At 36.0% G+C, this 27903-nt stretch overlaps 1 protein-coding gene across 1 annotated transcript in view; it reads left to right on the top strand.

Annotated features, from left to right (window-relative positions):
• The window catches only part of ABCA12 (ATP binding cassette subfamily A member 12), a 194711-nt gene that overhangs the window by 71908 nt on the left and 94900 nt on the right, over positions 1 to 27903 (top strand). The window contains exons 4-11 of the mRNA XM_056111825.1: positions 1016 to 1107; positions 3365 to 3462; positions 6294 to 6479; positions 8154 to 8332; positions 16499 to 16611; positions 20907 to 20982; positions 24956 to 25074; positions 26125 to 26231. Coding sequence (XP_055967800.1) covers positions 1016 to 1107; positions 3365 to 3462; positions 6294 to 6479; positions 8154 to 8332; positions 16499 to 16611; positions 20907 to 20982; positions 24956 to 25074; positions 26125 to 26231 — 970 coding nt within the window. The remainder of the gene's footprint in view (positions 1 to 1015; positions 1108 to 3364; positions 3463 to 6293; positions 6480 to 8153; positions 8333 to 16498; positions 16612 to 20906; positions 20983 to 24955; positions 25075 to 26124; positions 26232 to 27903) is intronic.

The raw sequence follows: 27903 nt of genomic DNA, 5'->3' as shown, positions 1-27903 counted from the left end.
AAGTTATTTTGAACCATAATAGTAAGGTAGAACTTTTTACTTGCTTCTGCACTATTATCTTTTAAAATACTTTATTCTGAACGTTAAGTAAGCTTAGTCATAGGCAACTAGGGGGGAAAAAGCCAATTTTTAGGAATTCTGAATTCTGCATATCCACTTTTATTTGTTAAAATGTCTATGTTTATTCTCAACACATCTATTAGGCATATCAAGTTTTTAGGATTATATAACTCACTCCATTTTCATAGTAAACAACTTAAATAGGAAGTGAAGTTTTGGAAAGGGAGTTACTAAATTAAGGGAAGATCTATTAATATTTACTGTGACTATGTGCAATAATGCCTGACACAGAAATGCTGTTATCCCTGAATTGAAGTGTTCAGTATAATTAAAAGTTGACATCACTATTATATCATTGTTATTTCTTTCGAAAACCTCTTGATATGACACTGAGCACATTCCCTGAAACAGACTATCCCTTCAATGAATGTGTATTCTTTTACTTCTTCCTTGAATATGCCGTAAAAGTTTTCATCTTTGATAATCTTCAAACCCTACCTTATCAGTGACAACTTATATAGCCTACCATAGAAAATCCATCTTTTTTCAGTGTTGATGAATCAGCAGATGTTTCTTTCAGGCTTCTCATCATACTTGAATTTTCATCCATGTGGGAATCCATCATCATTTTAAAAGGAGAAAAAGATGTTAAATAGATTTAATCTTAAACAAATTTAATATTTAGCTCTCATGCCTTTCAAAAATAATCCGTTTTACAAGGCTACAGTAAAAATACCTATTTTAAATCTCCTCTATGTTATTTTCTCTGAATAAAAAATTGCCTCCTAGGAAACCTTATAGATTCATTGGTCTATGGTTAGGAATGTATACTGGAAAGTCGATTAATATAATCTTAAAGTCCTCAGAGGATCCTGGAATCTGCCACTTAATTCTGTTCTGTAACTAACTGAAATTAATGTGGGTGGAATTAAAGTTTTTGCTTTTTCTTCTCTAGTGAAATCTTGAGAAAGTCGTCCAACCTGGAGAAGGACAGCAATTTATCACTCCGGAGCACCAAAGCTCCAGAAAGCCTACATGCCTCACTGGGTAAGCTATTCTCTCCTGTCAGGTTGAGAACAGCCATTTCGAAACAGCTGGTAAAGGTCTAATCTTTAAAAGAGTTACACTTTCAACCTTTCAAACAAAGATGGAATGCCTGGAATATCCCTTAAGAGATCCACAGGTTCCTTGTGGTTGCCTGTGTGTGACAGAGCAGTTATGCAAAGTTCCCAGGAGTAATTGAAAATTAAGTTCTTGCAGAAATACCCTCAAGGACTAACAGCCTCAGTGGTACTTGAGTTAGGTTGAGAATAGCATAGTCTCCCAGAGTTGGGTTTTTTTAGTTGATTGCAAGTCAATAATGTTGGGAGGGTTAGGATGCTCAGAGCCATTTTTTTTGTTTGTTTGTTTTGTCTTGTTTTGGTTTTTTTTGCATGGGATCTCAGAACTTTGGCATTTCCAGATTTTCATTTTACGTGGAGGTACAATAAGATCCTGAACCTGGTATGAGAAAAATTGCCAGGACAAGACTTACCCGGCCTCTACACGTCCTTCCTTCCCACTCAGTGCTCAGTATAACACTTATTCAGAGTGACTGTGCGTTCCCTTTTTACAAAGCTAAATCAGTGTCCATTCAGCTTCAGTATGCAGAAAACTATCGAATCGAGCTACCTGAGTCTTATGTACAAGTGATTCTGATGCAGATGGTCTTGAAAAAAAAAAACAGTTGTTAGAAGCCACACATTGAGAGTAAACTCTGGAATCAGCAGGATTGTTTTATATACTTTCCATATTTCCATAAATATTTATTGGGTACCTGATATCAGAAAGCACAGTCCTAGTTACTGGAAATTTTGAACGAAACAAAGATTACTTTGTCCTGAAATGTGATTTGGTGTTACCAAAAAAAAAAAAAAACTTTTAAGAATGCCACGGAGTATTTAAGATTCCACAATACATCAAAGAGTATTCCAATGCAAGTTGATGGACCAAATAAAAACAATCTTGTATATATGTAGTAGGAATACAGTGGTGAGTAGTTTTCAGAAGGAATATTTTGTTGTGAATAATCTGTGGATGTTTGGGTGAGTAGGCTATTAAAGTAAAAGAGAAATAAGATCTTAGCGTTGTGGTCCAGTAAGCTTTGTTCTGCTCAGTAGCCACGGATTATGTTTCTTATTCAGTCATCTCATAAATGTATTACCTTGGTCTGGAGGAATCTGTTGGTGAATTCTTCAGCTCTAAGGGCACTGTAGCAAAGTTTATATCATTTTCATTATAAGCTACTATGCCTTTGAATTTAGGATTATTTCCTATGAGAATAATAAAGTATTTCTTTCTCAAATTGATAAAACTTAGCATACTGATTTAATAACCATCCATGCTATAGATATGTTTATACTCCTTCAGTGAATGCTCCTCCCCAAACACCCTGCCACATTATAAATATTACCAGATGAGACCACTTGGGGAATTACTTAATTAGAAATATACTGTAGTCCAGACTAATTGCTTCATTCCACTTATTTGATCTGAAATATCATTCAGAAACCACTTTGGGGAGGAGAGAATTTATGATCCTAAGCAGATTTCAGCCTCCCAATTGAATAATTAAAAATAAAACCATTATCACCAGATGTGCACTGGCAGATCCTTTGAACAGATGTTGGATGTGATGGATCTTTGGAGTCAGTAGAAACACCTCAAATCCCTGAGGTCTGCATAGAAATTATTCGATTTATTAGGCAATGATATTGGTGATGAAGTAAAAGGAAGGAAAGCAACTAATATCTACAGTGACTGGGAAAAAAAGAAGAGTAGATCCAAATTATCATAATTTTCTGTAAAACAAAAAATGATGAAACTCACCATTTTCCCTGTATGAAACTTTCATGAAAGATGCATATTTGAACACACTCTGGCTGTGGGAGATCTGAAAGTGCAAATAGTATTTATAGGTTCTTAATGTGAAACTGCAGAGCTGGAGTGATAGCACAGTGGGTAGGGCGTTTGCCTTGCACACAGCCAACCCGAGTTCAATTCCTCAGTCCCTCTCAGAGAGGCTGACAAGCTACAGGGAGTATCTCCTGCACCGAAAAGCCTGACAAGCTCCCTGTGGCATGTTATATATGCCAAAAACAGTAGCAAGAAATATCACTATAGAGACATTACTGGTGCCTACTGGAGCAAATTGATGAACAACGGGACGACAGTGCAACAGTGCTAATGTGAAACTACATGTTTGTATGTATTTGTTGAGACTGTTAATCTGTTCTTTTTTTTTTTTAATCTTTTTTCACTACAGCCACAGTAATTCCCAGTCCAGATTTTGATTTGGAAAGTACTGCAACAGATACTTTCAATGATACTCAAGTGCTTGCCAGGATTCTTGGTTTGGAAAAGGTACTTTTACTCAGCTTTGTGCTAGACTGAAAAGTGTTCTTGAATAAAGACCTTTGGATCTATAAAAAGATATTCCAAATAGGATAAAGTTCAGGGCCCTCTGTCTATTTGTAATAATATCTAGAGAAGATGTTTTGGTTTAAAAAATAATTTAATTCTGAAGCATCTGAAGCTCCTTTCATCTTTGTGTATTTATTTATTTCCTTGTACGTTACTTCGTCAAACAAGATTCTCACTTAGTAAGAAATGCATTGACATTATATGTGATGTTTTAATCTTCTGGAGCAGGGAAAAGGAGAAACTCTATGAAAGCACATGAAACTAGAAGACCATTTACTTGCTGCCTCATCTACACTGAAGTTTTGGAAAAATCTTTTCTTTAGCATAGTCTAGAGAGCTTGCCCATCACTTTCCTTCTGCTTAATACTCATCTCCTTTAACATTTCCTAGATTGCAGGATAATAAGCATAATTCTTATCAGAGATGTAGAATAGCAGTCCATGAGCTAAATGTATATGTTTGCACTTCTACAGGGACTTTATGAAATGGAATTATTTTGAGTACATCATTTGCTCTTCTGATAACTGCAACTCCTACTTTTCCTTATTGCATGCCAACCAGTAGATTCATAGCAGTAGGGAATTTGCCTTGCACCCAGCTGCCCCGGGTTCGATTCCTCTGCCCCTCTCGGAGAGCCTGGCAAACTACCGAGAGTATCTCGCCCACACAGCAAAGCCTGGCAAGCTACCGAGAGTATCTTGCCCACACAACAAAACCTGGCAAGCTACCTGTGGCATATTTGATATGCCAAACACAGTAACAACAAGTCTCACAATGGAGACGTTACTGGGCCTGCTCCAGCAAATCGATGAACAATGGGAAGACAATGACAGTGATGAAAATGATTGACCTCTATAAGCATTAAAGTCTGCTTTATAGGTAATGTTAAGAAATCAAGAAGAAATTATTTTCAATATTTTATAATAAAAAGGTGATTCTTGCTTGCTCTTTGAGACGTCCCCCTGCCCCTTCTCTCTCTCTCTCTCTCTCTTTCTCTCTCTCACACACACACACAACACACACACATTTAAAATATGATCTCATGTTTTTCTTCCATCTAACTCATGATCTTTATTCAGATTCTAGTGACCACAGCCACTGTTGAATAACATGTTTCTCTTAGTAATCCATCTTAATTTATGTTCTGTATTACTGATACATCTCACTAAACTGTTTGTGTAAATAAGCCAAAGGACAATACAAAATATTTTCCAAAAAAAGGCATCATGACTATTAGTACAATTCTGCAAGCATTGGCAGAAATACAAGACGTTCTGCTTCAGTTCAGTCTAGACTATCAAAGTCTGATAGTCTAGACTGTATAATATTTGAAGCACCCTATCTGTTTTTAAAAGTTCCCAAAAATATCCACTTTAAATCCCAAATCTTCCCCAAATAAAACTAGAGTGTAAACTAGGTAAAGTCATTCTATACCATACTATATCTTCTATACTGTTTCCTAGAAACACTGTCACATTGTATCAGCTAAATTCTTTAATATTCACAGTAGCAGCACATTTCTCAAAAATACGACTTTATCAATTTGAAACCCTTATGGACTAAAATTTCAAAATTCCAGGAGACAATGCAGAGTCATGCATCCTGTGGAGATAAGTGTTAAGTGAATGTTCTATGTATCTGTATATATATTTAGAGTATTTCAAGTGAGGAAGGGATGTAAAAATCAGGATGACATATTGAAGCCTATGTCACCAAACTCTCTGATTCTATACAGCTTTCTGCAACTCTTGAAAGAATGAGTAGAGAAATCATTTTGAAGTGAGTGTATTTGTAATATTAGGAAAAAGGATATGTATGAATGACTAGAATGTCTGACACTTTTAGCATATAAAGGAATAAATTGACGCTGAGTCCCTGGAAGTCAGAGTGTAGATTTTGTGAAGTTAATTCACAGGGAAGATAAGCCACTTGTTCCTTACCTTACATAGCAGTTCAAGAATGAAATACCAGGATGGATTTGTTAGAATACAATAGGAATATTAGGGCTACAAATATCCAAACAACAACATAATAGTAACTGTGAGCAATAATCTAGTTTAAGATAGCACAGTATGTAAGACCATTCCATCCACTAAAATATATGGAGGGCTTACTAAGATTCCATTATAAAAATGTTCTCTAATTATTGTTTTGATAATGATATACTTTTATATATTTTCACACCTGGGCTTTCCATTTTTCCCTCATATAACAAATTCTTTAATGAAAGAGTTGCTTTGTAACTGAAGCACAATTCATGCTCAGGGCTGTCCACTTCCCTAAAAATCACTGTTGGTCTTGAGAATAGACCCTGACGCTCCTTGTCTTTGGATATTTTCCAAAGATTACAGCCAATTTTACATGAAGTGTCACAAAGAATGAGGACACCTGTGCCTCTGTTGCTAAATGCACAGGAAAATTTAAGATTTTAAGCTTCATAATTATTGCATCTAAATGAACCATATCTTCTTTTTTGATTCATTTAGACTCTTTGGTTAGAGAGAAGAAGTAAGTTCAATTAAGCAAATCATAGGTACGTTGTATAAATCATGGCAGTACATTCACAAGTTCTCAGTGGTTCTTCACAGGTTAACCTGAGGTATTTTAGTCTTATTTTCATAGCTCTGGCTATGATGCAAGATCTTAAACCTTAAAAGTTGTTATAAGGCTGTAATGACCTGTTGTAAGGACAGGTCAGTTTCCTGCCCAGAATACTTTAGTATCTGTATGTGCTAACATTATCATCTCATTCTTCTCACACACATTTTTAGCTGCTAGAGCAAAATTCAACTTCAGAAGAAGTACGAAAAGAGCTGTGTGAGAGCTATCCAGGATACATGGTGGATTATGCCTTCTCTTGGACCACTCTAGGAAAAAATGTTTTTAACAAATTTTGCCTGACCAATATGACCCTTTTAGAATCTTCTCTCCATGAACTAACAGACCAACTCTCACAGGTGAGTGCTGTCATTTATTATGATCAAGATATTACAAACAAGAAGTGCATGGCTTTTGTTACTGAATCCACAGTGACTCAAGATGAGTCAGAATGCAAATCATATTCCCAAGAAACGGGTAAATGCTGATGGAATTTGTTCATCAATGTCATGAATTCTTGCCCAAGAATATACACATAACACCAGATTCTAAGTAAAATCCACTTTCTATTTAAATGAACAAGATTGAAATAATTTTACTGCTGAACAAAAAATAAAACACTGCATTATGTTTAATGGAGACACGTTTTTGTAGTTGAAGCTTGGCTTCCATCTATGGTAATTGAAGATGGACTGCCTTCTCTGAGATCTTAATATATTTATATAACTCCAGATGTGATATATTTATTAATCTTTCAGAGTTATGTAACTTTTTGAAGTTAGAATAATAGGTGATCTGGGGACAAAGCTATAGTACAGCAGGTAGTGCATTTGCCTTGCACATGGCCAATGTGGATTCCACCCCTGGCATCTCATATAGTGCCCATGCACCATCAGGAATAGTACCTTAGTGAAAATCCAGGAGTTAGTCTGAACACCTCCAGGTATGGCCCCCTAAACCAAAAACAAAATAGATTAAAAGAATAAACGGTATTTAAAAATATTTTTCTAACATCAATTCTAGTTTGAAAAGCTTGTTATTGATAAAATGATATTGCTTACCAATATATACATTGGGATCAAGAACATTACATTAGGAAGAAACAATAAAGGATGTGTCCCCTCCAATAAAAAGAACACGCAAACACATGAATATATTATTGAAAATAATTGTCAACATAAAAAACCTTGAATTAATAATCCAGCATAAGAACAAGAATTCATCATTTTGGGGTCATAAAAATGTGGTAATTAATATAGGCTCACTCATTATGTATAATTTATAACATAAGCTCCTAATATTGCATATGGAATTTGAAATATTTTACTATGTGTAATTGGAAACATTTTCATGTAAATATTATATTAGCTTTAAGACTTCTGTACCCAAATAATATAAAATTTACTAGTAGAAATAGAGAATATAGACCTGAAGTTCCTAAACCAAGTTGATTTTTGTCGGGGTTTGGGGGGAAAGTATAGCTAATTGCAAAAGTAATTATTCTAAATAGAAATAGAAATGTCCCTACAATAGAATGTAGGGATAGAAGTGAATAGAATAGAAGGATAAAATAGAAATAGAAGTGAAATTAGATGCTTAGAAGTTAATTTTATTCTAAGAAATTAAGTTTAATTTACAAAGTATAATTTAAAATGTTTACATAGCTGGAATTTTTTTTTTTTTGCTTTTTGAGTCACATCCGGCAATGCTCAGGGGTTACTCCTGGCTCATGCACTCAGGAATTGCTCCTGGCGGTGCTCAGGGGACCATATGGGGTGCTGGGAATCAAACCTGTGTTGCCCATGTTGGCTGCGTGCAAGGCAAACGCCCTACCCGCTGTGCTATCGCTCCAGCCCCATAGCTGGAATTTTTAACTTAACTTTAAATATGTCCATATCTGCAGGCATAGAAAAAATATTTTACAATTATTGCTTATGTGAACATCTAGATGTTAAAGCGTTCAAAGATGTAAGTCATATGGTTACCAAGTTGAAGTCACATTTTTTTTTCTGTCCTGTGCTTTCTTTTTTAAGATATCAAGAGATCCCCAAAACCAGAAGACAATGTTTCAGGAAATGGTCAAAGTGCTATCCTTTTTCTCGAGAGTTCAAGAGCAGGAGGCTGTGTGGCAATTTCTCTCTAGTTTCCCAAATGTGTTTCAGAATGTCACAAAGCTAAACAATCTATTTGATGTCCTTCGAAATGCCAACAGGTAAGAAGACACATAAGACTTGTTTAAAAAATGTTAATGTTACCTGGGAGATTCGCCTGTAGGCAGGTCATTTTAAACAGAGAGCAAACATTCCCTTAGCACCCGATTGAGATTTTAGCAGTAGAAAGGAAGCCATGCTAATCAAAGAAGAAACATTTACTGTGATGATAGGGGTTATTCGAGTGTACATAAGGAAGGAAGGAGAATATTAATCTTACCAGCTATGTTACCACTTAGAATCCCACTACTTCTGAAGCTGCCTAGCAGGACCTAGGCACATAGGAACTTTTGCTCAGGCTCTTTGAGGAACAATGAGTGCTCAGTGGTTCTACATTTAAACTACCTTGAGAGAAAACATATCACTGGATTTTGTTGGTACCATATAGTATAAAACAACACTTTAATAGACTTTTGCACCAACCTACCTCAAAGGTCTGGTGTCACTCACGCTTATCCTATCTATAAGAGAGTTTTCAAAGCCTGCACGCTAGATTAGTTTTATCTGACATAGATGACAGGAAGATTTGACATTTTTTTACGGAAAAAGAAACTGCTTTTTTTCTGGGCTTGGGAGATGGCTCAAGGGGATGTAGCACAGGCTTTGTATGGGAGATACCTGGACTCTATCACCTGTACTGCATGGTCTGTCAAGCACTACTGGGTGTGATCCCCTAGATAAAGAAAAAAAGAAGATGTGTCTCTCATAGGACAAAAATGCAAGTATGCCTAGCATTTTGGTTTGAATGAAATAGTACTGTATGTATAGTTTTAACTATCCTATATAATTTGGAAATGTCCATTAAAGACAACCACAATTATAATAACTATTAATTATTGAGTGCCTATTGCATACCAGATGTTTTACTAGACCCTTTTAACTCTTTTTATCATGTTAGTGCTTATAAAAATTATTATTTATTTATCAATGAGATAACAAAAGGTCATAAAATTAAATACTTTATGATCTCACAACTAAGACGTGTCACTAGTGAGCTTTCTAACTCTGTAACCTAGACTGTCTTTGTAATAAATGTGTCATAAAGAGCATGAATTCCTTTCTAAATGTCTGAAGTACCAGAAGATGTTGTGCTCATATACTTTGGAAAGCTTTCTAGAATTTATATTTATTAAATGATTATATAATAACCCCTTGTATTAATATAGTAATGTGCTGTTAATATTACTGTTAATATAGTATAATGGTGCCTTGAGATTCAGAAAAAAGATATCCCCATTTTATAGCAGAGAAAACAAATGAGGATGATTTACATGAGGATCTATGACCTTGACTTCTCCAATATGCTACAGCTAATAACTAGCAAAGTGTCGACTTAAACTCAATAAAATTGAATACAAGTCCTATTTTCTTTCCACAAGAGCACACTGCAACTGAGTTATGGAAGGAGCAAGATATTAAGAAATTTGATTCAGGACAAAGAGATAGTACAGGAATTAAGATTCTTGCTTTTTCAATATGGAGAGTCCTTCAAAAACTAGAAATTGAGCTTCCATCTGACCCCACAATACCATTTCTCGGAATATATCCAGAGGATGCAAAAAAGCACAGTAGAACTGACATCTGTACCTATATGTTCATTGCAGCACTGTTCACAATAGCCAAAATCTGGAAACAACCCAAGTGCCCTAGAACAGATGACTTGCTAAAGAACCTTTGGTATGTCTACACAATGGAATACTATGCAGCTGTCAGGAGAGATGAAGTCATGAACTTTGCTTATAAATGTATAGACATGGAGAGTATGATGCTAAGTGAAATGAGTCAGAAAAAGAGAGAAGAAATAGAAGGACCGCACTCATTTGTGGAATATAAAACAACATAACATGAGGCTGACACCTAAGGACAATAGGTACACGGGACAGGTAGATTGCTTCATATCTGGAAGCCTGCCTCATGAGCAAAGGGGAGAAGGCAGCTGGACTAGAGAAGGGATCACTTAGAAAACGATGGCTGGGGGAATCATTCGAGAAGGGAGATGTGTGCAGAAAGTAGATAAAGGACCAAACAGGATGATCTCTTAGTAGCTATATAGCAAAATAATGCCCCAAAGTAGAGAGAGAGTAGGGGGGAAATTGGTGGTGGGAAATGCGCCCTGGTGGAGGGATGGGTGTTTGATCATTGTGTGATTGTAGCAAAAATAAAAAAAAAGATTCTTGCTTTTCACGGGCTGACCTGGATTTATTTCTAGCATTGAATATTGTCCCCTGAACACTACTAGGAGAGCTTCCTGAGCACAGGGCCAGAAATAAACTCTGAACACTCATGGGTGTGGTTCAAAGCCCCATAACCCCTTCGACAGAAAGAAGTTTGGTTTTTAGATTGATCTTCATATTAGCTCTAAAGGAAAACAGCACCTATTCAGAATTTGGCACATGAACCTCTTCCTCCTAATTATTATATTTTGTTTCAGGAAGCAAAGCAAATAAATTGAAGGGGAAGCGGGATGGTTTGAATTATGTGGGATAATAATAAAAAGAGTGAAAGATGGAGCATAATTAAGACACCACTAGATTCTCACTGCAATGGGTCATTTTAGAGATGAGGAGCCCAATTTTTGTTAAGCATGTAGAGCAAATGAATATCTCCTACACTAAAAAATCATAATATAAAATGAATCAGCTATTTTGGAAAACATTGTGATGACATATAATGAAGTTAAAAATATAAGGAGCAGAGTACAGTGAGTAAGTACTTATCTTACTTGCAACTCATCCCCATTTAGTCCCTGGCATCAGGTATGGTTACTTGAGCACCATCAGTAGTTATTGCTGAGCACAGAACCAGGAGTAATCCCTGAGCACTGCTGAATATGGCCCTAAGACCAAAATTACAATAATAATGATAATGTATTTGATATTGCATTGTACTCTTGGTTGTTTACCCAAATAAAGAACAACCTATGCACACATGAAACCTTGTATTCTAATATGTAACACTGTAGCACTCTCCTCCTGTTGTTCATGGATTTGCTTGAGTGCTCGCCAGTAACATTTCACAACAAATTGTGAGACTTGTTGTTACTGTTTTTGGCATATCCAATAGTCCTGGATAGCTTGCCAGGCTTTACCCTGTGGGCAAGATACTCTTGGTAGCTTGCCGGGCTTTCCAAGAGGGTCGGAGGAGTCGAACCCAGGTTGACTGCATGCTGTGATATAGAAAATATATTCATTGTAGTAAAAATTGGGGGGAGGGATGGCAGATATTCATAAACAAAATGAAAAAAATTATGCAATGTAATTCTACTTAACATCAACAATTATTAAATTGTATGATATAAATATATATATATTTATTGATGAATATTATCCTAGCAAGAGAGTCCAAAGGATCTCACATAATAGATATTGTACTATTTCATTTATAGTACATTCTTAAGTTAAAAATTATTTTATAATGTTTGAAATGATGTCAGTACATCCTGGATAACTATTTGGAACATGAGGAAATGTTTTAAGGGTTATTTGCAGCTGACACCCCACTTTGAACTTTGACTTCACATCACTGTGAGATACAGTTACAAAACTTTCATGTTTGAGTTTCATTCATACAATGATAGAACATCCATCCTTCCACCAGTGACATTTTGTACCACCAATGTTCCCAGTATCCCTTCCCGCCCTCAACCCCCATCTCTCCCCTCCACCTGTCTCTGTGACAGACAATTTCCCTCTTACTCTTTCTCTACTTTTGGGCATTATGGTTTGCAGTACAGATACTGAGAGGCCATCATGTTTGGTCCTTTATCTACTTTCAGCACACATATCCCATTCTGAACAATCCCTCCAACCACCATTGACTTAGTGATCCCTTCTCTATCCCAGCTGCCTTCTCCCCCAGTTCATGAGACAGGCTTCCAACTGCGGAGAAGTATTCCTGGTCCTTGTCTCTAATGTCCTTGGGTGTCAGCCTCATATATGTTATGTTATATTCCACAAATGAGTGTAGTTATTTTGTCTGTTCCTTTCTTTCTGACTCATTTTACTTAGCATGATACTCTCCATGTCTATATAATTATAAGCAAATTTCATGACTTCATCTTTCTTAAGAGTTGCATAGTATTCCATCATGTAAATGTACCGAAGTTTCTTTAACCAGTCGTCTGTTCTCAAGCACTCGGGTTGTTCCCAGATTCTGGCTCTTGTGAACAGTGCTAGCTTGTAATTTTTTGAACCCTCAAAATATGCAAACTTATTTGAAGGAACAGACTTTTAGCTTCATCGGACTTGACATTTGCATAGTGACACTTGATTATTTGGCAACCTTTTAGTATGTTCACAAAAATTGGGATGCATGAATCTGCTTTTTCATGGATAAATATAATGAAATAGAAGTCAAGATTAATTGTTGTCATGGGTCACCTTTGAAGGTGTGACTTTAACACAGCAGAATAGGTGAGTCAGGTAGAAAGGACAGGCTGAGAAAAGATTGACAGATATCATGACCTGAGACTATCAATTAGTCTCCATGGCCACCAGGGTTCAGAAGAAACCTCAAAATCTTTAAATCAGAAGATTCTTAGGATATATAAATTCTTGATGATCCAATGCTGTGTGTAAAAGGTAAATATTGAAACGATACATGCATCTGTAGGACCAAACACTTAACAAGTTCAACATGTAACAGTTAAAATGACCAGGGGTCTGTGCCTGCATGTTCTGCCCTCGCCTTCACTCTTTTAAATCAGGTTGGGGTAAAATTTTCTGTTATACGGTCAAGGAATAGAATGGGAAGAACATAAACTTTGAAATTAGACTGAGTCCATTCTACTTTTCACTCATTGGTTGACTTGTTATCCCATTGGTCATTTTTTTAAAGGCATTTGATTTTTTTTGTTTGGGGGGCCACATAAAGTGATGTTCAGGGGTAACTCTTGGCTCTGAATTCAGAAATCACTCCTGGAGGTCCTCAGGGCATCGAACCAGGGTCAGCCACATGTAAAGCAAGCATCCTACTGCCTGTAGAATCTCTCTGGTCCCCAGTTAGTCACATTTTTCAAGTTATTTAACTAATTTAACTTTCCCACATGCAAAACAGGACAAGTAAAATATATTTTAGAAAATTTTTAGAGAATTAAATAAAGCAACATACACAAAAATATTTATATACACTTATATATCCTATCAATGTGTACATCTTAATATTATTCTAGGAAATAGAAGATACTAAAAAATGATCTCCTAAGTTTTTATTCATAGTTAGGGAACTAAAATATAAATGATATGTATCTAATTTTTTAATTCTAAAAGTATGAATCAAATATATGCACAAAAAGTTTCTAATGTTGGAACCAGACTTGGGTTCATGAGGGTAAGTAAAGTGAAACTCTTTGGCAATTTGTAGTACATGTAACCTTACAATTGAAAATTGGTTTTGCTTGTTTGGTTTGGTTTGGAGACCATACCCTTAAGTGTGCAAGAGCTCCTGGCACTAGGCTATACAGAGGATCAAATCCTTGCCTTGAGAAAGTAAAGTGTTTCCTTCTCAATCCTTACAATGGCAGATTACTATCAAAACTTTTTTTCTAGTTACTACTTAAGTAAATTAAAATAAATTGAAACCACTGCTTATCCTAGATTACTGGTATATGTCATGTCAGGTTCAGATCCCCACAGTACTTCGTAAGTGGGCAGTCCTTCCTAAGTGGGCAGTTCCACTTTACTACTCATGACTATTGCAATATTGCAGATGATAGCAAAAGGAGAAGGGGGCTACAAAGGGGATACAAACGAACAAGAAGACAACTTGGAAGGTCATGCATTAGTGAAGGCAAGTGGTAGGCTCCATCCCACCACAAGGATGCAGGGAAGGGTTTCCAAGGAAATTGTGGGGGAGGGGCACATATACCTATACCAGAGTTCTCCTTTTGCAACCATCTGCAGTACATTCTGGTCATGCTGTAAGGTAAACTTCCCCCAGTGAAATAAGACTGCAATATTGCAATAGTCTTGAATAGTAAAGTGGAACTGCGCACTTATGAATGCAAGTATTGTGGGGATCTGAACCCGATATTACATATACCTGACTTCTCCTGAGTCTGTGTCCTGGGAATCCTCCCTCAAGAGGCTTCCATCAAAAAGCATGGAGTTCAGAAAAGTACATGATGCCCCCAATTTATACCATATATCAGACATATGCTATCAGAACCAGCTATTAATTTAATTTAGGGTTTCCTCTTGCACAATCAGGTTGTATCACTGTTTGATTTTTCACATGTTTATTTATCAGTGTCTTCACGAACAAGAAGTTAACTTTTGTTGGATAAGTCTCTCACAAACATATTAGGAGGAAAGAACTCTATCTATCCTGAAGAGCCCCAAATATTCATTAGTTCAAATCATTACTGACTCGCCCAAGTCATCATGATATTTATACACCTGAAAATATAAATAACAGTATTTATGAAATTCAAGCATACAGTACCAATTTTTTAATAAGGTAAAGGTAAAGGCCCTCCCGTTGATCGTCGATTTGCTCGAGCGGGCCCAGTAACGTCTCCATTGGAGACTTTGTTGTTACTGTGTCTGGCATATCGAATACTCTCGGTAGCTTGCCGGGCTCTCCGAGAGGGGCAGAGGAATCGAACTCGGGTCGGCCATGTTGGCCGCTTGTAAGGCGAACGCCCTAGCCGCTGTGCTATCGCTCCAGCCGGCAATTTTTTTAATAGAATAGACAATTTAATAAGAATGGAGAGGAATTTTGCCCCATCTCCTGTGTTCTTTTACTGGCCAAACATGTTAATAATAGATCTATTGAAGGAGAAAAAAAATTAATACAAATGAACATGAATATAAATATAAATAGGACAATACAAGTATATTTACACTAAGTTGGGAAATATGGTGGCGCCTAAGTTTTCAACGAGGGATAAGTGAAACTCATAGGACAAAAACCAGGCACTAAAGATGTTCACCCTGTCACGTAAATAGTTTCTCCAATAGGAAGATAATTTCTGGCGGTAATATTAATCTCTTGCAGTTGGCATTCTTCTAGGTAGAAGGGTGGAAGCAGTTTCTCTTGCAGTCCCATGTACCTAGATTGGCCTTGGTTTGAAATAATCTATCTGCCAAGGTGACATATCTTGGAAGGCCTATTCTGAACATCTTAGGAAAACTTATCTGAATATATTAAAGAAGCTTATCCTTCTGTTCTAATAATAATCAGGAGGTAATATGGCATTTCTTCAGTAACAAATTCTTTTCTGGAAGTATGAAATGAATACCAGCATAAGTGAATTTACTAATTATCCATCCCACTCTAGAATGCCCATCTTATTGTTAACATAAAAATCCTAGAAAGACAGAGCAAGTTAGTCTGGATATTAATTTTGAGCTGCCTCTGGAGTAGAGAACTATGGGCCACTTATGAGCAAATGCACTATTTAATTAGGGGAAGCTCTACTTTTTCCAAAAACATTACCATTGATTTAGCAAAAGGTAAAAACTTATTACTAAATATTCATAAATTATTCCTAAAGCTAGTCCTTTATCTGCACTTGATTTGAAATTGAGACCAATTTCCAATGTTGAAATCATCTTCTTCCATGAAAAACAAGGACTTGGGCTGGAGCCATAGCACAGGGGGTAGGGCGTTTGCCTTGCACGTGACCAACCTGGGTTCAATTCTTCCCTCCCTCTCGGAGAGCCTGGCAAGCTACTGAGAGTATCCTGCCCGCACAGCAGAGCCTGGCAAGCTCCCCATGGCATATTCAATATGCCAAAAACAGTAACAACAAATCTCACAATGGAGATGTTACTGGTGCCCTCTTGAGCAAATTGATGAATGACAGGAGGACAGTGCTACAGTGCATGAAAAACAAAATGATGGTATTCTTTCTTCGAAGGCTTCTGTTCCTAACTACTTAATTTTGCATCACAACCGAAACCCAGAGTATAAACTTTACAACCTTGTTTTAAGCGCAAGGTGTGTCAAGGTTCTAGAATCGTGGAAACATGCAGGGCTCTGTTTAATTCAAGAGAACATTTTGTTGAGATGTGCATGAGGAGACAAACAAGGAATTAAATGACAAAAGCTGCATCTTGCTTTTTTTTTTATATGAGAATAAATTTCTCTACTGTAGCATTTTTCTCCTTGAATAACCTTTTGTTTTTGTCTGCAAACCTTGTAATGCAATCTGGTTTAATTGTCAGTGCGCTGCTAGTTGTGCAGAAGGCTTACCCACGTGTCACGAGCAACGAAGGTTTCCGAACTCTCCATAAATCTGTGAAACATCTGCTGAACACTCTGGACTCCCCCGCACAAGGTATTATATTTCCATCTGACTTTATTCAATTCTGCATCTTAAAGCCCCTTAGAAGTATAAAACAGAGTGCAACCCCAGCAATCCTTTATGGATGATATTTTTGTCAGGTAGGGACATATGCTATGGTTAAATTTGGATTTTGAGCTAATCAAAGTGTGGAGAAAGGGAGGAATGGCTGGGAAAGAGGCTGTGCCTTTAGATGGATCTCTATTTCTGGTGACCATGATCTCTCTGAGCCCATAAAACTGTGTTTATATTTGATATGGAAAATAAGTTTCAGAAACTAAGCCTCAAGAAATAGTTTTCTGCTGCTACTGTTTTATAAAAAAAAAAAAAAAACCTCAACTGAATCTATGAGGAGTTTTGTCTTTTCCTCATTTCATACCTTTGGCTTTTTATCAAGATGATTCTTTCATTGGTGATAATATGTCACTCAGCCAATCACTGTGAAATAATGATGAACCCACAGTGTGAACAGACCAGTGTAAATCTATGATGACTCCCCGCGAGATGAGAGTATGTTGTTAGTGAGTCACCAAATGTTATCTTTCCAAATAATAGAATAGCATTATGTTTTACAAGTCTAGAAATATACAAACACGCATGCACACACATGCACACACACACACACACACACAAAGATTTAGAACTATAAGGAATGCATCTCTACATTTCAAAGCAAAATGTTTGGTTAGTATTTACTTGTCCCAAATGAGTTTAGAATGATGCATTTTCAACTCACTATGTCATGTTTTCCAATATGTAATCCTTACATTCAGATTACAGAGGAAGGATCCATGGAGCGTTAGGTCATAGACGAATGGTTCATTACAATTTCTTACAGTAGTTGTTGTCTAGGAAAAGTAGTTTTGGCAAGGCTTTGAAGAATTCTCACTGGAGGGTCTAACATACCCTTGAACACCAATTTCTGTTAATTCAGAACATATTTTATTTTTAATGTAAAGTTACAGAATTAATGACTGGTTTGTAAGATTTATTGTTGTTAAATTTAATGTCTTGGACATTAGGAAACTCTGGCTTACTCTCTTAAAAAAAGAGACTATGTGTTGTCTATATGGACTGTATATATACATATATATGCACATATATGTATACATATACATGTGAAATCTCTCTGCTGTTCCTGGGGTTGTGCCCAGTGTCTCACACATGTGAAATATACACTCTAATCTTGAACCACACTACCAGCCAGCTCTTTCTTTATTTGTTTTTTAAAGACTAATAAACTTCATGTCACTTCCCTTTATTTCTTTCCATTTTCAGACTCACACATTGTAATTAGAAAAAGAAGGGTAAAGTTAATTATTTTTTAAACAAATGGCAAAAGCTCATCATACCTTAGAAGCCAGAGAAATAAGCATCCCTTTAATTAATTGAGATAACAAAATCTTTCACCTGGTGATTAATGTCACTCATTTTTCAATGTTTAATGGTGGCCATGATTCCTGAGTATGATAACGATTTGGGTATGTGTTCAAACATGTCACCCAAAGGCTGAGATGACAAGCAGCTTCATAAAAAAAATGAGCTTGTATATTTGAATGTGCCAGTATTTGTTAATATTTCTTCTTAACACTGAGACTTCCTCAGTGGGAGGAAGCAAGACAAGCATTAGCATTCATTCCTCAAAGTTACTAACACATCTTGTCCTTCTAACAAGAAACCAAGCAACTTAAATCCTGACTCTTTCTGTGTGACCACCAGTTCCCTGAGTTCTTTGGCAGAGGGCCTCATTCATGACTTCTCTCCAGGACAAAGACATTTTTGCTACCAGAAAATCACCTCCTGCCACCACAAGACCTAAGAACAGCTTCAGCTGCTGATAGAGTTTGATGCATCTAGCCTTTCTTTTCCACCTGATCAGTTTTTCCACAGTCACCTCCCATCATTCATGCCTCTCAGAACTCTGATTTCTATAAACCTTCTCACCTTCTATCTCTGCTGTAACCTTGATTATGATCATATTTCGATTTATTTTTTGCTTGAGTCTCCTCAACAACCATGACAGTAAATAAAACCTTGCTTAGGAAGAAGAGTGCCCCCCTGACTCCTGTCTTAAGTGATCTTATTCTTAGGCCTGTCCCTCCCTAGGTGCCCTACTTCATAGTGAGTATGTATACTTTGGACTTTTCTATTTTAAAATGCAAATCTTTTTATTATTTGTTTTATTTTTGAGTATCAAGAACTCAATGAAAGATCTAATGTATGCAAAGCATATGCTCTACCATTGGGCTATATTCCTGGAACAACAGATTTGAGAGCACAACTTAGATATATAACACACTGAAGCATCCTCTTTTGGAAGCTAGTAAATTCTATGAAATTACAGCTTCAACTAGAAAGGTATCCTTTCTAATCAAAAGAGATCTGTGCACTAGATTTCTAAGTCTATAGACATAATTTTCCAATATGCTTAATCCTACAAATAAAAAAAGAAGTAAAATCTCACTTTTTTAAAGGTCTATAACATTTTCCACTTCATTAATGCCTATTTGCCACAGAATTTCTTCTAAGATACTTTATAGTCCAGAAAGAAAAGTGGCCAGAGGGAAAAGTTCTTACTTAACTTGGCAAAGCCAAGCCTATCATTGATAGGTATAAAGTTAATTTCTATTAGCTATTCATTTTAATAACTTGATGAATAAGAGAAACTCCACAACCGTATCATATAAAAGTGCCAATTAACTCCCTCTGGATCACATAGGAGTTCAAAGAGAGCAAGATTTGATCTCAGTGAAATGGTTTTATGTACTTCTACATGGCAGAAATATCCATCTCAGCAGAGTTTGCTCCCAGATTGTTCTATATACAGAGGCAGTCAGTTTTCAGTATGACTCTTATTCGCTACATTCCTTTATTCTGGGTATCTTCATTCTTGGCCTTTAACTCACCGGACCATTGCTATCAAAAGAGCAAAAGCATTTCAGTTCACTTTTAGCTGAGCCCAAGAAAAACTGAAAGAAAAAGGCCACTCTTCTGATACAGAAGCAGAAAGGGAGAGACTTTGTTTTGTGATAATATTTTTTGACATCTAAATAAGAGAAACATCAGCCCCCTCACCCCCCCTCCACACACACAAATTGCTGCCGCTGGATGATTCCGTATCTCTTATAGGACTATTAAAAAGCTGTAGTTCACAGTGACTTTCAATATTCCATTCACTCATTGGTGACAGTCCACACAGAAAAAATTATTGCCACTCATGTGGTAAAAGTTTCATTCTATAATATTTGATTTAGCAATTAATACATGAAGTACTACCATAATGATGGGTTCTATTTTTGTGTTACCAATCCGCAAAATATTTCTTCTGTTTTTATTGGTATACAAGTGCAAACCTTTTGAGAACTGCTATTTTAAGTCACAGTAACTAGGTAAACAAGAAGTGTCAATGCTGGTGCCAGCCTCTTGAAAGTAAGTAGGTAAATGTTAAAAACGACAGCATTCTGGATTAGTTATCAGGAGTTGGCAGTATCTGAAGATAATACTGAAGAACAATGGCTTTCCTTAAAGGGTTGAATGAAAACATTGGTTTTATTTTTTTTCTTTATGCCTCAACCTTTGAAAAGATCTTGATTTAATAGTTCATGTGAAAGCTTTGACACGGTTATGATACTGAATGATGGGACAAACTAAATTAGAGACCTATTTAACATCTGAAAGCCCTTGGCAGTACTGAATCTGATCCTCACATATGGTTTTCATTGATCCTAACTTTCCAAATTAATGTTATTTGACCACTCAGAACAGTTCTGGTTACATGAACCAATTTGTATTTATAGCTGCGTTTAGTTGGAATCAATGACTGCTTTTTGAAAGGTGGAAACTATAGATTAGTGATGGTAGACTTTCCTAAGGCTATATCTAAACAGCTAAAGGCAAATAAAATAAAATTCAGTGACCCCTAAGACAAACTTGACTAAAAAATCACATAATATTCAATTTGCATGATGATATTCAAATGCCAACTATGCATTCAAGTCTTAGGATAAAATTTTACAGTAGTTTGATGCTTGGGAAATTTGACAGAAAGACATGTACCTGACTGTTGGGATTATCTTGCTTAGTTGGCATCTATTTTCTATAGATAACGTATTTCCAAGAACTAAAAATGCATAGGCATCTTTTATAAAAATCCTTTAGAGAATAAATAGTCCTTCATGTTCTTTGCATTTTCTCCCCACTGGGTTGACTTGTGATAATTTTTTCTAAGAAAACTGCATCCTTTAAGCAAATATGTTCAATGCTCACATATGTGAATGGTGTTGCTTTAGGTGACTCAGATAATACAACACATGTGTGGAATGAGGATGACACACAGTTACTGTCCCCAAGCAGCCTGGCCGCACAGTAAGTCTTTGTTGGTTTGTTTCTAAATTGCTAAATTGACTGAGTAAGAAATCAAGACAATCCATAAACATAATTCTTTTATCAGTGTGTAAGACCATGGAATAGAAAAATCAATTATCGACTGACCAAGGAAAAAAAGACAGACTAGAAGTGTGGTAAAAACTAGAAGTTATTTGTGGGAGTTAGTTAGTGATACTCTGGTTACTACAGCAGGAGGATCTTTTATTTTTTGAGTTCTAGGATTGACAGGAAGACCCTGTGTTTACTTTCTGGATTGGTGAGTCCAGCTGGATATCCAATTTCCTATCCCTTTAAGATCTTTCATGGGGGATTGGAGCAATAGCACAGCAGGTAGGGCGTTTGCCTTGGATGCGGCCCACCTGGGTTTGATTCCCAGTATCCCATATGGTCCCCTGAGCACCGCCAGGAGTGATTCCTGTGTGCAAAGCCAGGAGTAACCCCTGAGCATCGCTGGGTGTGACCCCCGAAAAAAGCCCAAAAAAATCTCCCATCATGAAAGATACATAAGTCCTCCAATTTTTCACATTTCTATTTGTTTCAATTTTTAACAACCGAGTTGTTTCTCATGTTCAAAATAGGCAATGCAGAATTAGTGTGCTTCATCTTGTTTAGGTAGACAAAATTGCTTCTGGGTAATTTAATGTTGGACTCTTTTAGGGGCATAAATGTTGTCCCAGGAATAGATAAACAAATGATAGCAGCAACCTTGACTTGTAAGGACCACAGATGCTAGAAGTTCCCTGAAGTAGCTATAATAATCATGGTAGAAAATACAAGTGGCTACTGGTTGAAATTAATGGGAATAAATTCCTAGAGTTCAAGACAGATTTACAGACTAGATGGCCTCAACACATAAAGGTTGTTTGGGCTTGATAAATTATACTGTTGATATTCTTCTGACTTTAGTCCTCAAGGATACCTTTTAGTGCTACAAGGAAATTTGTACAGGTGAAGACAAATTATTTGGCTTATTTTTAAACATGTTTCCTTTTCTAAAATAGATTCTATGTAGCTTATATACTTTCCAATTATTTTAATGGAATGTTCTTCAACTCTGGATAAATTTTTGGTGAATCTTTTCATAAACTTCCCACCTCTTGGACTGTTTTCACTTATTCCTTCTCCAAAGGGGACTGAGGTGCTTCTCCTACAGCAGTTCAGTAGCCAGGGGCACTTTCCCTCTAACTGGATGCAGTGTCCCAAATTGATTTTTGTTTATTTGGTTTTGGGTGGTTTGGTGCAATACTATTGGTGCACAGGGCTTATTCTTGGCAGGACTGAGGAACATACGTAGTGCCAGAAATCAAACCTGGGTCAGTCACATGCAAGGCAAATGTCCTCCCCACCCTCCCATTATGCACATTTCCAGTATAGTTATCATTTTTTTTTGTAACTTTGAATTGAGACAATTAGATGGCTTATTTCTGAGTACAGGTATCTTTACTAGAGCCTCAAGACATCTGGAGCATTGATAATGCCAGTACTTAGACCTTCAAATTCCTTAGCAAACAGAGTTAGTTGCTGACAGCTAGCTGACAGTTTATTAGAAAAAATTCAATATTTTAAGATGCTTCTTACTGAGAGTGATGAAATTAAGGGATATCTTTGGGATTTATTTCTATTCCCTTTAAAATAATCACAAAGCTGCAATGCTTGGCATAAATCTTTGGGGATATGACACTTTTCTAAAATCGTTTTAGAAAGTATTTTTCTAAATATTTTCAATATATCTTTAAAAACTCAAAATTTTTTCCTCATAATTTTTTCTCCTTCTTACTGTTTTTATTCTAAGATCATTATTTTAGTGTGTTTGTGTGTGTGTGTGTGTGTGTGTACGTGCGTGCACACACACAGATGACTATACACATCCATAGCTTATCTTTAATTATCATTCCTGGAAGTAAATATGATTGAAAGTAAAGAATACATAAAGTAAATGACTCAAAGAAATAATTGGATGTTTATGCCCTAACATCTATGCAGCAGCTATGGGATCTTAACTTTTGAAGTATTTTAAATTCAATCTTGAAAATCTTGGCCATCAAATGAAAGTAAGAACCGCTTACATGATATTTCAAGGTGTCTTCTTTTTAGCCCAATAATCCTCTTTTTTTTTTATCTTTGAAACACATCAGGAGGCTCTCTTATGTAATCAATCCCACCTGGAGGGATAGACCAATATTTTGCTATTGATTTAAAATGAAAACGTCTCTGTGTTGTAATATCCATGACCTAGGGAAGACAAAATTGTGAGAAGAAAAGATGAAGGAGAGGGGAAGTAAAATTGTCCAGCATGAACCATGCTAGAGATGCTGCCATGAGCATTTCTCAGATAAATGTGTAACATCTTTGCAGTTTCTTGTTTTTCTTTTGCTTATCCTTACAATGACTATTAACTCAAATGTATAATTTAAAATATAGCCATTCAATTATCTGTATGGGTTGGAGGCAAGAGTAAGCAGGGAGAAGGATAAAAAATGAATTGGATCATTCTTTGAAGTTGCTCACAAAGGAACTATGTTTATCTCAAAATCAATCCTCATTGCACCAGACAAAAATGGAATAAATGGATTTTAAAGTTCCTCAAGGATCCAGTGCAGTTAAACCATGTCTAAAGATCCTGATACTTGTACTGTGTTAATGCAGATATTTTTTTCTGTGTCTTATAAGTGTTTAACCACTATGCCAGGATTCTTCAGGAGCTACAGAAGGGGAGAAAAAAAACCCCACCCATATCAATAGAAGCCAACTTAGCAGCCAGAGCACAAAACAATAAGTTATCTAGTTGGTTTAGATAGCTGACCATCACTGAATCAAATTTTTAGTCCCAAGTTTTTAAAAAGCAGCACCTACATTATCAAAATAGCATGCTTTTATGTAGGCATCCCTTGACCAGAGACTGATAATAATAATAATACTGCATTTGGCTGTCTTGAACTTTGAGCATTTGCATGTTTTGTCTCATTATTTATCAAATGCTCTTTGAGGGAATTTGAAATCTCTCCCCTGCTAATACTTGAATAAAAATCCAACTTAAATATCTGCTATAACTAATTAATTTGTGTGCATGCCATTCAATTTCAAGTGGATGATCCCCAAGTCATCCATGTACATTTATTCTCTCTCTGATATACATAACTTCAATAATAAACAGTAAGTGAAGATATTTTAAAACAAATTCTGATGCAGCCTCACAGTGGAAGCACCAGGGCATATATACAACACATGCACTTACTCCTACACATAGGCCTCAAAGACCTTGTATCACGAACTTACATACCAGTCAACATCAAAGAAAAGTAAAAAAGTAATTTAGGAACACTAAATTAGTTTTTAAACAAAGATACAGGAGCTTATATTTGTTAGTAACTATCTAGTACTTCTTCAGCACCATGAAATGAATGTGACTTTATCTAAGGTGTTTCCTAGGTAGAAGGAATAAAGCAGATCATGTAATGTCCTACCACTCCTTTGACAAAATAAGAAATTGAACCACAGGTGGTTGTCAGGTTTAGAGGGAAATAAAAAGGAAGGAAATAAGCAACATGTGGGACATGTTTACATTGAAGAATCATTCATTATTTCAAGTTCACTGGGGTGTCCTGTGTTTTATTTGGCAACTGTAAACCTAGTGGTTTTGTTTTGGTATAAATGTGCCCAGAATTACTATCACTTGAGACTGAATATTAAAATAGTGAGATACAGACATGATGGTAATACTCAGGGGTTACTCCTGGCTCTGAATTACTCCTGGTGGTGCTTGCGGGACCATATGCAGTGCCAGAGATCAAACCCAGGTCTGCCACATGCAAAGCAAATGCCCTTCTCACTTCACTATCACTCTGACCCTTCACATCACTTCTAAATCCACTCTGGTCAAACATTATCTCAACAAAATGTCTTTTCCTTATTTTTATGGGATTAATTTCTCTATTCTTTTTCATATCTCTAGGCTACTTATACTGGAAAACTTTGAAGATGCACTTTTAAATGTATCAGCAGATAGCCCTTACTTTCCTTACTTGGCATGTGTGAGAAATATCACTGACAATTTGGCCAGGGGATCACAAGGTAATTCTCTTCTGAATGCTTAAAATACTGCTCCTGGTTTCTGACTTGGCCCGAAAGTCATAAGTCTCTTAAGATGTCTGCTTAAAAAAGAAAAAAAATCAATCTGAGCTTCCAAATGTATCAGTTTCACTCTGGTGCTTGATATAGGAAGGAAATATTTAATCATTTTATGTTACTATTATTTTTTTGACTGCAGCTTGAGCAGTCTGGCACCTGAACAAACTCTAATGTACAATGACTATAAAACAGATAATGTGATAATAGCCACCTTGAAAAACTTTTCAATTGTCTTAGAATCATTAGGGACTCAAAATCCTTCTTGACAATTTCTTTTTTATGACTTTAAATAATCTTAGTTTCAAAAATCCAGTAGGATGGTAATGCAGATTTCCAAAGGCAGATGTGCAAATTACATAAACAAAGGGATTTTGTGACGGATTACTTCTCCCTACTTCACTTAAACACTTTGTTTTTAATTTTCCACCTAGATGGGTAACCATGAAGGTTGTAGTTAATCAACTCATTTCTTTAAATAAAAGAATATCTACTTTTCTCACATTTTCTAGGAACTATACATTTACTCTTCCTACTTGGAATAGTTTTTGCAGACTTAATGACAAGCAATAGGCACAAGAAATATTTAAGCGTGATCTCTTTTACCATGCATAAATTAATCAAGGTTGGAAGTGCATATCTGTCAGAGTGATTATGCAACCTCGTCTACTATAAACACTTCAGCAGAATAGTATGTCCAAAAACCAGAAATAAAAGCATATTCAGCTTACAAAATGTCAAAACTGTGTAGCTCCTTTGCTAGAAATATATTTGTCTATAACTAGACTATCAATGAATATTTTTAAAATAATAAATTCTATAGTCTTCATGGTTCAAGGGAAGGTTAACTTTTTCACTTGTCTTATATTTAGATTGAATAGAATATTACCTTAGGAAAAAAAACCCAGTAATAAATTAGGGTAAAGTTGTCTTTCAAATTGGTTTTCTAAATGACCTTGCAACTCATAAAAGTAACGCTTCTGCCCTCCTTTACAGAAAATTTAAGACTTCTTCAGTCCACAATTCGATTTAAAAAATCTTTTCTTCGAAATGGTTCCTATGAGGATTACTTCCCTCCACTTCCTGATGTCCTGAAAACAAAAGTAAGCCTTGCAAGAAAAACATAACTCTCAAAACTTCTATAATTCTATGGCAAGACATATATTCAGTTTAAGTTTTAAGTTAGTATCTTCATAAATACTTAACCTATTTTGTTTCTAAATTGTTGGGGGGAGGGGGGGGAAGGGTGATAAAAGTGTTCTGGTGCTGGAGAATAGTGTTTTGTTTTTAATCAGTAGCTGTCTCTCCTCAAAATGATCCAGAAGAGCCTAATTATAGTATGCACATAAAAGAATGGCTAATAATAGCTATTTTGCTAAGTTCATAATGCAAAAAAGCATTCATAATATGGTTTCTACTTTGGAACTTACTTAGTTTTAAAAACTAGTAAGAGTTGATTTGCAAAGTTTATGTTTCAGACCTCACAGTATACAAAAGTCCCAGACTCATTTTCTTTTTTTTTTATGACCGCAGAAGCAGAAGCTAATAAATCATATTAAAATGCATGATGTTGAACAAAGGAAGGAAAAGCAACTGAAAAATTTAAACTCTGAAGTTTGCTTGAATTAGTTCATGTTTATTTGTCTATTATTCTTTGTTTAAACTCATATGTGTAGTGTAGAGGTTATCATGGAATTCACTTTGTTTCTTAAATAGGCCTATTAAATTTGGAAAACAGCTTTCCTAGTAAGAACAGGAGTTTAATTGGATTTATGTAGCCAGGGATAAGGTAAAATTAGAACTGACTCATTCAGGGCAAGCATGATGACTTATTCTTTAGTCAACATGGTATAATTAAGCAGGCATCCACAACATTATGTCCATGTATATTACAAATAAATATGCTAGTTAGATTACCTAGCATTTTATTTCTTGTTTTCCACCAGACCAAAATTTCTAAGAACCGTAATTTAGCACTATCTTTCATTGTGCAAATGAGAAAGAATTTATGCATTCATCTGAAAAATTCTTCCTCATCCATTAAGAACTAGTAAATGTCACTCCTTTAATCTTGGAGTATCACATTTCTCTGTTTCCTAGCCTTGATAGTGACTGGGCACATACAATTTTTATTTATTCATTTAATCCTTCTTGCAACTGTGTTCCCATAACACTAATCAATTTCTTCAAAAGATGTAATCTCTCGTCCCTGCATCCTTATAATCAATTCAGTGGAGGAGTTAAGAAAATAGACCAATAATTATAACACATTCAGATAATATTGTATTATGTAGAATGATAGGATATTTTTTGTATAGTGATGGTATATCTAACTCTATTGCAAAGGATAGTGGTAGAGAGAAAAAAATTTGTGAGGTTGATAATGTATACTCTGCATTCTTCAGACCCTTTAGGATGGGGTACTCCGGGGATACTTTTGTAAGAAGACAGAGGGCAAGAGTGAATCACAGATATAAGTAACCTGGAGTCATGCCTCTAGCTGGAGCATAAAATCTCATTGCCAAAGGCAGGAAAAGGGTCTGTAGAGAAATGAGGCCTGGATCCCAAAGACTTCTTTAGAGTTATTCAGAAATCTGAGTGTAACTCTGAAAGTTGTGAATCTGAAGAAAATAATCTCTTAGCTGTTTCCAACTATTGATTCACAACCCAGTGTTGGTCTACTAGTATAGGATGCTTGCAAAACACCGTTAGTAAGGGAAAGATCTAAGAAAAACCAAGTTGGTTCTATGTGCAGTTATCTAAGCAGAGAGAGTG

This window comes from Sorex fumeus, unplaced genomic scaffold (assembly GCF_029834395.1).
Source record: "Sorex fumeus unplaced genomic scaffold, SorFum_2.1 ptg000014l, whole genome shotgun sequence".
NCBI classification, from domain to species: domain Eukaryota; kingdom Metazoa; phylum Chordata; class Mammalia; order Eulipotyphla; family Soricidae; genus Sorex; species Sorex fumeus.
The sequence above is the reverse complement of the archived record's forward strand: the minus strand, read 5'-3'. Positions and strand labels throughout refer to the sequence as shown.